Below are 13,453 nucleotides of genomic sequence, written 5' to 3'. Positions count from 1 at the left end.
AGAGATAGTTACTAAAATTAACTGCAAGGAAGATGACGTCGATAAACTACCTCTTCCCCCCCCCTGCAAAAAAAACTGCTGAAAACTTCGTATTTTACTATGGATGCAAACAAAAGCTTACCGTCCGGTTGCATTGGCATGAGTTGTCATCAAATTGAGAGGATCAGACACAAGAGCCCTTCAGACGAGTATCATCCCAGCGGGAGGAAATCTGTGCAGTGGTCCACCTGACTGAAAATTGGAGGCAGCTCACTCACGCCCTTTGTGCCTCTGGAAGCACTGGAAGAATTAATGTCTCAGGTGAGGTTCGGTTGTATGTAGCACACCACAGAGACAGTGCCAGTCTAAGGTAGCATGTCGATAAGAAAGGCATTATCTTATTGCTAATCTTTAAAGGTAGTTTTACCAGACTAAATAGTAATTTATTTGTTCTTTCGCCCGATTAGGTTGAGAAATTGAAAGCGCTCCATGTCGACTCAGCGGAATACTCATGCCTGAAAGCCATTGTGTTGTTTACTACTGGTAAGGTTTTTTAACTATTATTTTCTTCTTTAATTTATTAATATTGGTTCCCTTAATTTCTAAATAACGAGCCTTTTATTAGTTCTTATGTTTTATACCTTCTCATTATGCCCGTTTTTTCGTCTTTTTCTTGAAATTCTGGCCAGCTGTTCCTGACTGGGGAGGGAGAATAAAAAAGAAATTGCTTAATTTATTATTCTAGGCAGGAATGCGTACCAATCTCATGGGGCTGGGTGAGCTTTGGACCCTACCATGGGTGGGGTTCCAATCTTCGGCAGGAAAAGAGATATTGCCTGAAAGCCGTTCACTGCTAGTAGGATTTTATCATAATCCTTTTCGACGTCTTTGTGTAAAAAAAATACACGGGAGACATGTTGCTCTTTACGAAGTCAATGCTACTGCTTTTCCACTGATAAAACTGTCTTTCTTTTATTTCTGAATATCGGTTTTGTATTTCGAGATCATCCTTATTATGCCATAGACTGCGCATTACGGTTAGAGTATATCAGTCAACTAGGCCTCCACACAGGAGAGACAACCGGAGAGCTTGTCTATGGGAGTTTGTCTCCTATAAACAAAATAAAAAAACTTACACACATAAAATTTTTTTTAAAGGCAGTGTATTTGTGTCAAAAGCTCATCTTGAGTGTTAAATCATCCTTCTGGAAAAATTCCTCTGATAACCTGTTTTACGCCCTGAACTTAGTCCGGTTCTGATGCCTGGCTGGGATAGTTTCTACCAACAATGGGAATAAGTGGGCTTGGTTAATACAAAACAACCTGGGAACCATGCTCAGACCTTACTGTAATATAGTAGTGTGGGACACTTTCGAATCACCAATGCCCCTCTATCTACCTATATAATCGGCAAGTTTCCGTAACTCTCTGTCAATATCTAATATATAGCTCGTAAATCAATGTCGTGACGCTAAAAAATGGGTACCTGAAGCATGGAGCCAAGCAAGTATTTTTCGTTGTAGATTCAGCGGGTTTCGTTATGTGACGAATATTTTCCTTAGTTTTAGGAAATGTATGCTGTTTGGTATTACTGCTATTGGATTAGTCGAAACACTGAGGAAACGTTCTTTATGAGTAGGGGGTAAGGGTACTTCAAATTTTTGGTTTTGGGTGGAGAGGGATAAAATACTTTTTCTTTGGCAGCACAAAAAAGTAAACAGACAGGTTCTGATGTTAGTTCATAACTAAATCTTTTGAGTATATAAGTAATGACAGCAAGGGAAGGTAAGTAGTGTGCCTTTGTGACCTGAGCCTTGGCTTATTTTTTTAGTCATCCTATAATGATAATATCTCAATTACCTCTCCTTTTGGCATTTCTCTTGTGTCACTTTTTCTTCTAGCAATTCTGGCAGTGCTTAACAATTAAAAAGCCGAAGCAGTTTGACAAAATGCTAAGTAATTCAAAAAAGATGTCCCTGTGTGTGGTCGTTCTCTGTCCTTTTACGACGGAAAAAAGAACATGTCGGAAAACATAAACATTATTGAGACCTTAAATTTGCAAATGAAATGAGAGACCACAGGAAAAAACTGAAATCTGAAATGCTAACCTTCTTTTTTATAAGATAAAAGCATGGGAACCCAACCCGAAAGAAATTATATTTTATGCGTAATTATATTGTTTGAGGATTAAAAACAAAATATGACTTACATTGTTGAATGTTTGAGAAGTCACCGTCCTTGTCTTTTTAGCGTGTTAGGGGGTGTATTGAGGAGATTACACCCCCCCCCCTCTTATACGCAATAGTTTCTGTTGATTTTACGTTTTATTGTTGCTCCTACTTTCAGTTTAAAAAAAAATCCAGTTGAAAAAGATTCTAAATATATATCTAAATGTTAAAAGATATTGCTGATTCATTCTTCCTTCTCTTTTCTATCTCATTCCTGTCTCTGTTTGTCTCTATCTTTTCTCTCTCTTTCCCGCATCTAAGTTTGGCCATTTCTGTTTCATTTTGACCAAACCAAAATATTTCCAACACAAATGTTACTTCTGCACTTAAACAGTGAAGCTCAGCATAGTCAGCTCGGGATGCTCTGGATCACTATTACAGAATGGCGCACATTTGCGGCATGTAAATATTTTTAATTGATTGCGCAATGAATTGTTCAAATATGTGCATTTTTCAAAACGATTTCTTTTAAATTGTGCCTCCAGCTCATTTCAATCGGAAAACTATGCCTTTGGCGCACCTTACTTTTATGGTAGCGCTGCATCTCGATGCAGGCATCTAGCCGATGCAGGCATCTGGTAGCGCTGCATCTCGATGCAGGCATCTAGCCGATGCAGGCATCTGGTAGCGCTGCATCTCGATGCAGGCATCTAGCCGATGCAGGCATCTGGTAGCGCTGCATCTCGATGCAGGTATCTAGCCGATGCAGGCATCTGGTAGCGCTGCATCTCGATGCAGGCATCTAGCCGATGCAGGCATCTGGTAGCGCTGCATCTCGATGCAGGTATCTAGCCGATGCAGGCATCTGGTAGCGCTGCATCTCGATGCAGGCATCTAGCCGATGCAGGCATCTGGTAGCGCTGCATCTCGATGCAGGCATCTGGTAGTGCTGCATCTCGATGCAGGCATCTAGCCGATGCAGGCATCTGGTAGCGCTGCTCTTGATACTCGTTCCTCATTAAATTTCCTGAAAATCTCCATACAAATCATGTGAATTTACATACTTTTGATGTTCGCATTCAATGGGAATCCTTTAAGAAGACACAAAATGTTTTATTTTGCAAAGTGATTGCGATCAAATTTAAACAAGGGTAAGTTTTATTACCATTCAGAAAACACATTGTCTTTGACAAAACTCCTGAAAATGTTAGCATTTTCATATTTGCAACACAAAAATTGCATTACGAACTTGGGACTGAGATGTGAAATTAGCCCAGGCCTATATTTTCAATTCTTTTTCTTAATGTGACAGCATTTTAATTCCTTTCAGCAATCCCATGTATAAAAAAAAGCTTGGTTACTTTTTGCGTGACTTACTCCGACATCTGGTCAAAATCTGACCTGGTAATAAAATAACGATCCTTGCACGTTATATAGCGTGCTGCTTCTTTCCTCAGAACAATCAAATTCGACAAAGGAAACCCTTTAAAAAGACTTAGCTATTCAAAATCATCTTTTGTTAAACATCATTTTCAAAGGGTATGGGAATCTAATCATATGTCTGTTACTCTATTAAGTTAAAAAAAAAAAATTATTACATCCGTGATCAAATTGCTTGTGGAATACACGTAAAAAGAAATTCTCTTTACAAGGGAATTCTCCTTTACCCCTTTACAAGGGGTATAAAAGGAGGAACTTTCAAATTTCTGCGAAAAATGTATAAATAAAGAAATCACTCGCTTGGCTGTCTTCATGCATCTCTGAATAATCTTTAGAAAAGAAGATGAAGAGTAACATAAAAAAAAACTTATCTTTTTTAGAAAATATGAGCAGCTGAATACTAGCCTGAGATTTTGTTTACTTTAGAAGAATAAATGGAAATGAAAAGTTAACTATTTCATACAGAGGTGTAGAGTCAGCAAAATTTTGGGGTAAGGGGGGCAAAATATATTTTTCGATTTTTTTGGGAGCAAATTTGTCATTTTGTTCAATAATGTCAATGAAAATACCAAAGAAGGCATTTTCAATGAAATTTCCCCAAAAAAGTAAGTTCAAAAATCAAGAGGGGGGATGTCAAAAATTTTGAAGACAGGGGGAGTCAACCCCCTTACTCCAATTGATGCCAATGTATCTACGAATTTATTACTTTTTTGGTTAATGCATTTAGGTTTGTCCCTGGTAAAAAGAGTGCATTTTCGAACCAATTTTGGCAGTTCGGGTGAGGTAATCCAAAAAGCGTTATTTCACGTGTTTCTGAAACTAAGATTTAGATGCCATTACTAAGCATACTGGATTCACTAATCCAATCAGTTTTACACGATTTTTTCTTGTTCTTTGCTGAGATGAATTTCTGAATTCAAATTTTTCTAAAAGTATAGCCTCCTTTTCTGTGTGGAATGAAATAGTTGATTCGACCTTTTAATATGAAAACTATTTGTCCCCCCTTGAGACTTGAAAAATATCTTCGATACAATGACTTGGTTGTTAGTAAAAGTGAAATTCTAAAATCATAAAGATTATTTTTACAATCCTTTATTATTCAGTTTTTTAACATTTATGTGATATAACGCCTATTGTAACATAAACTTTTGCAGAAAATTTGTTTTTCTACACCAGTTCCTATTTAAACCCAAAATCTTGACTGCCGAAAGCGAAATGAATATTCCACTCGGGGCCACCACATTTTTTTTCTTTTTTTTTTCTTTTTTTTTTTGGTTCATTTAACTACACACTAGTACAGTAAAATTGTATTTCCACTCATAATCCGTATTTCTATTGTCAAAATTATAAACAGGCACAAACGCAGAAAGTAATTTTGTAGGAAAATCTTTAAAAGGCTGAGAAACCTTCAAATTATAAAAAAAAATTATAGAAAAAAATTGTAGAAAAAAGAACTTTTCCAGGAGACCAAGACCCCTTTCCTTGGCACTTTCACATTGTTCTTTGACATATTAGGCAATTTTACCACAAAATTAGTGGTACCAGACTAAACATCTTTCAAACATTTACTAGTATCATCTAATCTTATTACATCCTTAACAAAACAAATTTAAATAATATTTAAAAAAAACTACAAAAATTAAGCAAAACATTTTCGGTTTTCCTTGTAATTTTAAAATTAATCTAGGAAAATGTGAGATTCAGTAAAATTGTTGAATTTACAATAAATACTTTTGCGAATAGCAAAGTTCGAAAAATATTATGTTATAGTATTTTTTTATGCATATTAAAATTAAAATTCTAATGTAATTAAAAGAGCTTTTTCATTTGAAATTAAGAAATATTGAAATGAATTAAGAAATTTTATAGTAAAAATAAATCAATGAATTTTTATTTTTGGCTATCCACCTGGGGCGAAAAGAAAAGTAATTCGTCCCTGAATGGGGGGAAGGTAAGAGAGGGTTTGAAGGAAGTCAAACTTAATGTGAGGGGTAAAATTATGCCAAAGATTGTGATTTGTCATCCATCTGGTGCCAAACGAAATGATGGTTGTCCCTGAACATGGTGGGAAGAGGTCATAAGAAAGGATTTAAAGGAAACTGGAACTTATGGCAGGGTGTAGGGTGTGAAGTTGTGGATAGATTGGAGAAGAGGAGAGTGTACTCTGCTGTTTTGGCATCATGTGGCTTGTTACTGCATTGAGATATTAGTAGCAGTAGTAGAATTGGCTAGGCAAAAAAATTATAAAAATTCTAGTAATTGGAATAACATTTAGTTATTTTGCTATGATCATTGGTATAATTCGAAGTCGGATTTTACTATCTGTTTGTTAAAATACTAAATGCTTTTTTCCATCTAGCATTTCGTACTTTTCCTAATCAACATAAATAAACAAACGGAAAGTGATTATCTTGTGCCCCTATTCATTTTATCTGGTCACAATCCAATAAATTTCCATTGTGCTTCGTGTTTCTTTGACCACGGGGGGTAATATAATTCAAGTGTGGTCTGCTCCCCAGTCCCTAATTACAATTATTAAATCTCATCTGCTGATTCTTATTGAGACACCCTCACTTTTTCACGGATACTAGGGGGGTAATTAGCCAATAAAAGAATCGTCTCTTCCGTAATTCGGTTTTCCTAAATCAGCTTTTCATTGAAGAAGTAATAGAATTAGTTGCGGACGTAAACACTTGCTTGGGCTAAATAGTCTCAACTGAAAAGCCCACGCTTCCTGAAACAGAAGATGAAGACATGCTGCATAACATATATAAATTTGAGGATTTGGTGGTGGTAGATTAGCCGTCCAAAACTTGAAACATTTACTAGAAAGCGGAAGGAAGTAGTGAGCGATTGCCGTTCGAAGTTCCTGAACTAAATGAAATATAAGGGGAAATAAGGGTACATATAAGCATAATAACAAGTATAAGATGAAAGAAAGAGTACGCCTGTAAGCGCTGGACCGTAAATATCCGGGTATAAAGTCAAGATGCAAAATTTTTTGGCAGTAGTTTTTCCATTTTTCCATGTTAAAAAAAATTGACTACAAAGTCAGCTTTGATGTTGGAAGACATGTGGTCAAGCTCAAAATCAAAACTTATATGTAGCCTACTGAACTAACTTTTTTTTTCTTTCTTATATATATATATATATATATATATATATATATATATATATATATATATATATACTAGCTGTTGGGGTGGCGCTTCGCGCCACCCCAACACCTAGTTGTTGGGGCGCTTCGCGCCCCCCAAGCCCCCCCGCGCGCGTAAGTCGTTACGCGCCATATTAGTTACGCGCCATTGTAGCTGTGTCCCTGTGTCCCACCTGTGAATAGAGATAGATATAAATATATATTTTTAACTACGTAAAACATGCGAATATACAACATTCTTCGCTGTCCCATTGTCTGTGCATATAAATAGCATTTATACTCCCTGTGTCCCGGTCGTCATTTGTGTCCTGGTGTCCCAGTTTGTAATTTCTCTTTGAGTGTCCCGGTCGTCATTTATATTCCCTGTGTCCCAGTGTCCCGGTCGTCATTTGTGTCCCGGTGTCCCGGTCTGTAATTTCTATTCAAACAATCCCTGTGTCTCAGTCGTCAATTATATATCCCGCCTGTGCCCCCGGCGTCCCCGTTGTAGTTGTGTCCCTGTGTCCCGGTCGTCATTTATATTCCCGGTCGTGATTTGTGTCCGGGTGTCCCAGTCTGTAATTTTTCTTTGAGGTTCCCGGTCGTCATTTATATTCCCTCTGTGTCGGTCGTCATTTGTGTCCCGGTCTGTAATTTCTCTTTGAGTGTTTTTTCTTTTTAGTTTTTTTTAGTTTTTTACATTTTTTCATTTTTTTTTTCTTCTTTATTTTTCAGTGACACTATGAAGTACATATCGCCGATCCTTTGTTTTTTAACTTAAATCTGGTAGGCATTGATGACCTTATCCAAGTCAAAATCCCAAACCCAATCATCATCGCTATCATTTTCAGTTTTGATATGTTTTGACTCTCGCTTTCCAGGTGGATTTTCATCTAACTGCGCGGTTTTGCGTTCTTTAGCCGCAAGCCTGTTTTCTTGCTGTTCTTGTGATTCCTCGGCACGCTTTCTTTTCTTACTTTCTCTATCAGCTGCAAGCCTGTTTTCTTGCTGTTCTTGTAATTCCTCGGCACGCTTTCTTTTCTTACTTTCTCTATCAGCAGCAAGTTTTTTGGCATAGACTCTTTGAGCAGCTTCCTCGGCTGTTGCCATTGTAGGTTCTTCAGTCATTTTACAATTAAACATTTTTCCGTGAACGCATGTCTTAAATATCTTTAATGACGTCACCGTCATAGCAAAAATGACAACAACTAACTTCATGACTTCAGTCGACACAGAAACATGACGTCACCTGACAGACAGACACACAGACAGACAACTTATTTATATATATATAGATATATGTATATATATATATGTACATATATGTGTATATATATATATATACATATATTTATTTATTTTTTAAGCAGCATATTTCGTCGTTCTTCACTTTCATTTCTAATTCGTTTTACTCATTCTTGTCGCATGTATTGTAACGCGTATTTTTCTTATTTTTGTTTTGATTTGTTTTAATTCCTGCTACCGATTATTTTCTTTGTTCTTCACTTTAATTTTTGACTTGGCGTAATTTTGGCTGACGCAAGTATTCTGACTATCTTCATTTTTGTTTATCATTGCTTTATTTTTTTCGAAAACGATACATTCACTCTTGGGGGGAAGGGGGTGGTGACATAATTTTTCCTCTAGAAGCGTACTCATAAATATGAAGTCAATCACATGATTTTTCTTATCAATCATTTGTTTCCTGTGTAATTTTGCCTGCATCATAGACACTGAAAACGATACAACCGCTACTGAGGTAAATATGACGCATGTATGCTTATCGAATGTATTCATAAATATGACGTCCCTACATATTGACTTATTTTTTAAATTATTTTTTTTACTATTGCAGATATAAATCACTACGCTAGGGAAAAATTTAAATTTTGCTAACGCGTAGCGATTAACTAAATAAACATTCCTAAAAGGCGTCCTAAATTAATATAAATAATAAAAAACCTACATAAATGTTCCTAGAAGCATACTACACTAATGAAAAAGAAAAAACAAGACAATCACCTTCTCTCAAACACCCCTAGGGTAACAATCCCCATCAAAATACAACTCCATCCACCCCAATTCCACCCCAATCCCTTCAACCTACTCCTCCCACCAGCCCTATAGCATACTCCAATCCCCCCTCCCAAAAAAATAAAAAAACCAATTCTCCTACAAATACTCTTTTCATTTTTTTTAAACTGTGGGAGCTGCTCAGCCTTCCTAACAGCACAAGAATTTCTTCCCAATTAAGGCTCTTAACGAATTTTCTCAGACTTCTGACCTACATAGATTTTTTTTAGGCTAGAATATCCCAGTATACAAATTCTCCCGAAAAAAATATGAGCAGTTCTCAAGAAAAATGAACACATAAATACACAATTATTGCTCGCTTATCAAGATAATATATGTACACCCTCAAAAACCATTAAGTACATATACTATAATCATTTATTTTTTCAGATTTTTTTTTGATTCCTTGATTTTTTTTTTTTGAATTCTGGTATATTTAACCCAAACTAACAGTTCATGTCTGACAGGTGGCTTCCATCTCCACAGTCTTCATATGTCTTAATATTAGGCCGCCTAAAATGCACCTAAAATTAAAAAAATTTTGGGAAATGTTGAGATGTTTTCTTAAATGTCTGTTATTGATAAGCTGAAGGAATGAGTACGAAAAAAGCTCCGTATTTTGAGTTATGGAACTTCTGTAAATTCGTTTACAACCTAGAAAGTACTGTCGCTTATAAAAATACAATAAAAAAATGTTACGTCATTTTCAGGCACATTTTCGCGTGACTACAATTTTGAAGTTAAATACCCCAGTTTTTTGGTTGTTGTGATTTAATATGCTTCATGAATTAATATAAAAGATTTTTGAATTACTGGCATTGCAATACAAGGCATTTTATTAAATTGATTCCTTTTAAGGCGGTTGGATTTGTATGAATGATTAATGACTAGTGGCAACACTGTAGATTGGAATTTATTTCAAAATGCTGTTCAAAGTTCTTGCTCGTTAGTCTAGCGGCATTAAAGGATTTGAGTAAATGCGTCTCAATTTTTGTCGCTAAAGCACAATGGCGTCAATTATCGAAACTATAGAGAAGGGGGGATGGGAGGATTTTCTTGTAATGAAGTTACGAAAAAGGTATATTTACAAAACTTGGGTTTAAGGTTCATTCAACAACGATGATATTCAGCAGTACATTAGTCAACAATAAATAATAAGAAAATACATAAAAATCCGCATTCCCTCCCTCAAAGGGCTCCATACCCAGAGAAAACGGGATTAAAGAAGAAAAAATAGATGATAAGTAAATCGTGTAATTGTTAGCATCCTGTCATTCACTAATAACTTTAGGGCCACGCGACGCCAGAAATCAAACCACAACACCCCACCTTCAACATAATTTTAATCTGATCAGTACAGGACAACCCCCAGCCGCCAACTCTTACTTCATTCTATCCCAACATAATTATAGGAACTGAAATACACCACAAATATATAAAAAATAATAAAAATAAATGAAAAGTTTATAATTTAAATTAAACTCAAATTATCATTTTAACTCTACAAATTAAACCCCTTCTTAAAGCAAATATAGCACTAATTTTTTAAAAGTCCAAAAAAAGATTGCCTCGTGCTGCTCATGGTAGCGAATTCCATACCTTTAGAATACCCAAGAAGGAATTCTTCCATCAGTAGCATTTCGAAGGGCAAATGACCGAAAATTAGAAACAAACAATGGAATCCTGAAACAAACTGGTATTTGCCCGTGGACTAAGAGAAAGCAAAATATGGTAAAAAAGGTAAAGGATACGGCATTAGACTTTACAGTCCCTACCGGCGGTGCTAATCTCCGTTTCTTGGCCCTTCAGCCAGGAAGTGCAATGGAGGGTTGGGGGCCAACCATCCTGTGCTTTCGCACACCCTTCCTGTTTACCTTCCCCAGATTTCTCCAGGTACACATTTAGAGCTGGGCCGACTCTGGCTAAGCTTACAGAGTCACGCCACTGACCCCCGTCCCAAACTGAAGAATTGGGTACACTGGGATTCGAACCCGCGTCCTCTCAGATAAAGGATCCCGAATCCAGCGCACCAATCCACTCGGCCAGGACGGCTAAATATGCACAGGATGCGAATTACACCGACTGAAGATTTATTAATAACTTAGGTTTGGTAAATTCAAATGTTTTAAAAACTATTTCCAAAATTTAGGGGGATAGTTCTCTTCTTCAATTGGCACCCCTGGTGAGACGCTTGCTCAGGTGAATATATGATCCGGATCGGTTAAGACCCAGGGACCAACACATGCATCTCTGTTTTTGTCACTGAGGCGAAATTGCGTCAATTGACGAAAATACAGAAGGGGGGGGGGGGCAGGGTTTTTTCATTTTTTAATGAAGTTACAAAAAAGGTGTATTTAAACTGAAGAGGGATTTTAGAGCTTGGAAATTAAAATTCTCTAAAAGGTATCGAACAGACACAACTTAGAAACAATAGACAAATGTTTGTTTGATATTGAAAGGCAGTGTGGTATTCGTCGCTATTTATCTCTAAAAGGTATTTTAAAAATCTAGAGGGGGCTATTTTTTTCATCAATTGGTGCTCTTGCTTACCATATACGTCTCTGTTTCTGTCACTAAGGCGCAATGGTGTCAATTAACGAAAATATAGAGAGGGTGGCAAGGGTTTTGTCAAGTTTTTTTTTTTCTTTTATGAAGCAAACAAAGGCGTATTCCAAAAACTTGATAGGATTTTTTAGGTTTTGTAAATCAAATACCGAAACATATATTTTTAAAATATGAGGGGAGGGGGCTATTTCCTTCCTCAATTGGTAACTATGCTGACATGCTTGCTCATGTGAATTTGTAGAAAATGAGCCCGATCACTAAAAGTTAGTTCAGTTCCTAATGCGTTTTATGTAGTCACTATTGAATTTTCATTGTCAGTGTCATAATGTCGTCAAGTTAATTACCTTTTAGAAACTGCACGCTCGATCAATTCCGAACGGCCACCGTGAAAAGTACCAAAATTTTCATATATAAACAAAACAAAAAGGAAATAGTTTTTGTTTCAGCAATATCTAGCCTAAACTGCATAAAATTGATATTATACCGGAATAGCTGAATAAATAGAAATTTTAGCCTACTTTAAGCTAGTTACTCTATATTGAAGCCTGGATGTGAAGCTAACCTGTGTTCGAGTGCTTTTCTAGAATGTACGATTTTGAGTTCGTTTTTATTGGTTTATTTTAATATTCAACAACTTCTAGTTTTAAATTACCAAAGACAACACAAGAAAAGCAATCCCCCCTTGGATTCATACTTGGTCTATTCATACCCGAAAACACTGATTTTCTATTATTTTTATTTTCATTGTCCTAAAATTAAGAAGTTTTTCTAAGGCAGTATAACATTTTCACTGGTGTTGCCCTCAAGGCTGTATCCGGCGCTTTGTTCTGAGGGGTAGGTATATTTTTCAGGGGAAGTATTACAATTTTTTTAAAGCCATCAAAAATGTTTTCTGATGATAGTTTCTCTCCTTGAGTGTGCAAAAGCGGCATACAAACCCCTTACCCCCTGGATACAGCCTTGCTATCCTGTTTTCCTGTGAAAACACACAAGCAGAACGTAGAAATTTAACATTTCTTTTCGTTCATAAAATTCAAATTTCAGTAATCTGCATATTCACAAAGACAAATAATCCTTAAAAGGGATGCCAGGTGGTCTTAATTTGTTTACTGCCATATGTTTTTAGCTTTTTTCTCTTATTTTTAATCCATTTTTCTTTGTTTTAATGTGGCGCTGGCTAATCTGGATGACTGCAAATGAAAAACTTTTTTTTTATAAATCGAATTCTTGATGTTTGCTTAAGTTTCCACTTCATCATTTCAAACATTCAAGTTTAATTTTCACTGTCCTTGGTACAAACACCAAAAACAAGAAGAACAATGGGGAATATCTCAAGACAGTAGCCAACAAATTAGAATGAATATTTCGGCCCTTTGTCCAACGGCCGTCCTCAGCAATACAAAAATACAAAAGAAGAAAAAACTTACAACAGGATAAAATCAATAAAACTAAAATGATTTTTTTTTTAAACCAGCGATGTTCAACCAGGACTGATCAATAGAGAAATTCCCTATTGTTCTTCTGGTTTTTGGTGTTTGTGATGGAAAAGCAGTGTGGTCTTCGTCGCTATTTATGTCCTTGATGCTTTAAGTAAATTTAATAATTTTTTTAAATAAAAAATGACACAGTCTAAGGGATGAACAAACATTTTTTCTTCTTTATCACATAAAAACGACCAAAAAAATCTTGATGAAGTATTACATCAAATTTCATTACCCTCTTGAAGCAGTACATTTCAGAATGTACCACTTGAAGCACTCATCACACATTCATATCCTTTTAAACAATAATCAATTTATGGCTCGAAATTCGTGAGTGATATAATCGTGAGCATTCAATTCAAAAATAAAGAATAACGCCTTTTTAATGTCCAGTTTAGACTATGTCGGTGTTCATACGCTTATTATTAGGTCCGGCCAAACCTTGTACAGTGTAGTATTTGTGGCTATTTCTTATTCAAGAATGTCAGATCCACTGTGGATTTTATGTAAACAATATCCGCCAAACACGTGGAAATAATATATGAATGTAAATTATTTTGTATTTTAGCTTGTGATATTTGGCTTTTACGAAGTCTATTGCTTGTTATTTA

At 35.9% G+C, this 13,453-nt stretch overlaps 1 protein-coding gene across 3 annotated transcripts in view; it reads left to right on the top strand.

Moving 5' to 3' along the window:
- Window positions 1–13,453, top strand: part of LOC136039759 (steroid receptor seven-up, isoforms B/C-like) — a 126,125-nt gene that overhangs the window by 93,729 nt on the left and 18,943 nt on the right. For all 3 annotated transcript variants that reach the window (XM_065723615.1, XM_065723613.1, XM_065723614.1), the window contains exon 5: window positions 447–522. In XM_065723615.1, the coding sequence (XP_065579687.1) occupies window positions 447–522 (76 nt within the window). The remainder of the gene's footprint in view (window positions 1–446; window positions 523–13,453) is intronic.

This window comes from Artemia franciscana, chromosome 20 (assembly GCF_032884065.1).
Source record: "Artemia franciscana chromosome 20, ASM3288406v1, whole genome shotgun sequence".
NCBI lineage: Eukaryota > Metazoa > Arthropoda > Branchiopoda > Anostraca > Artemiidae > Artemia > Artemia franciscana.
This window is presented reverse-complemented; position numbering and strand designations above follow the sequence as displayed.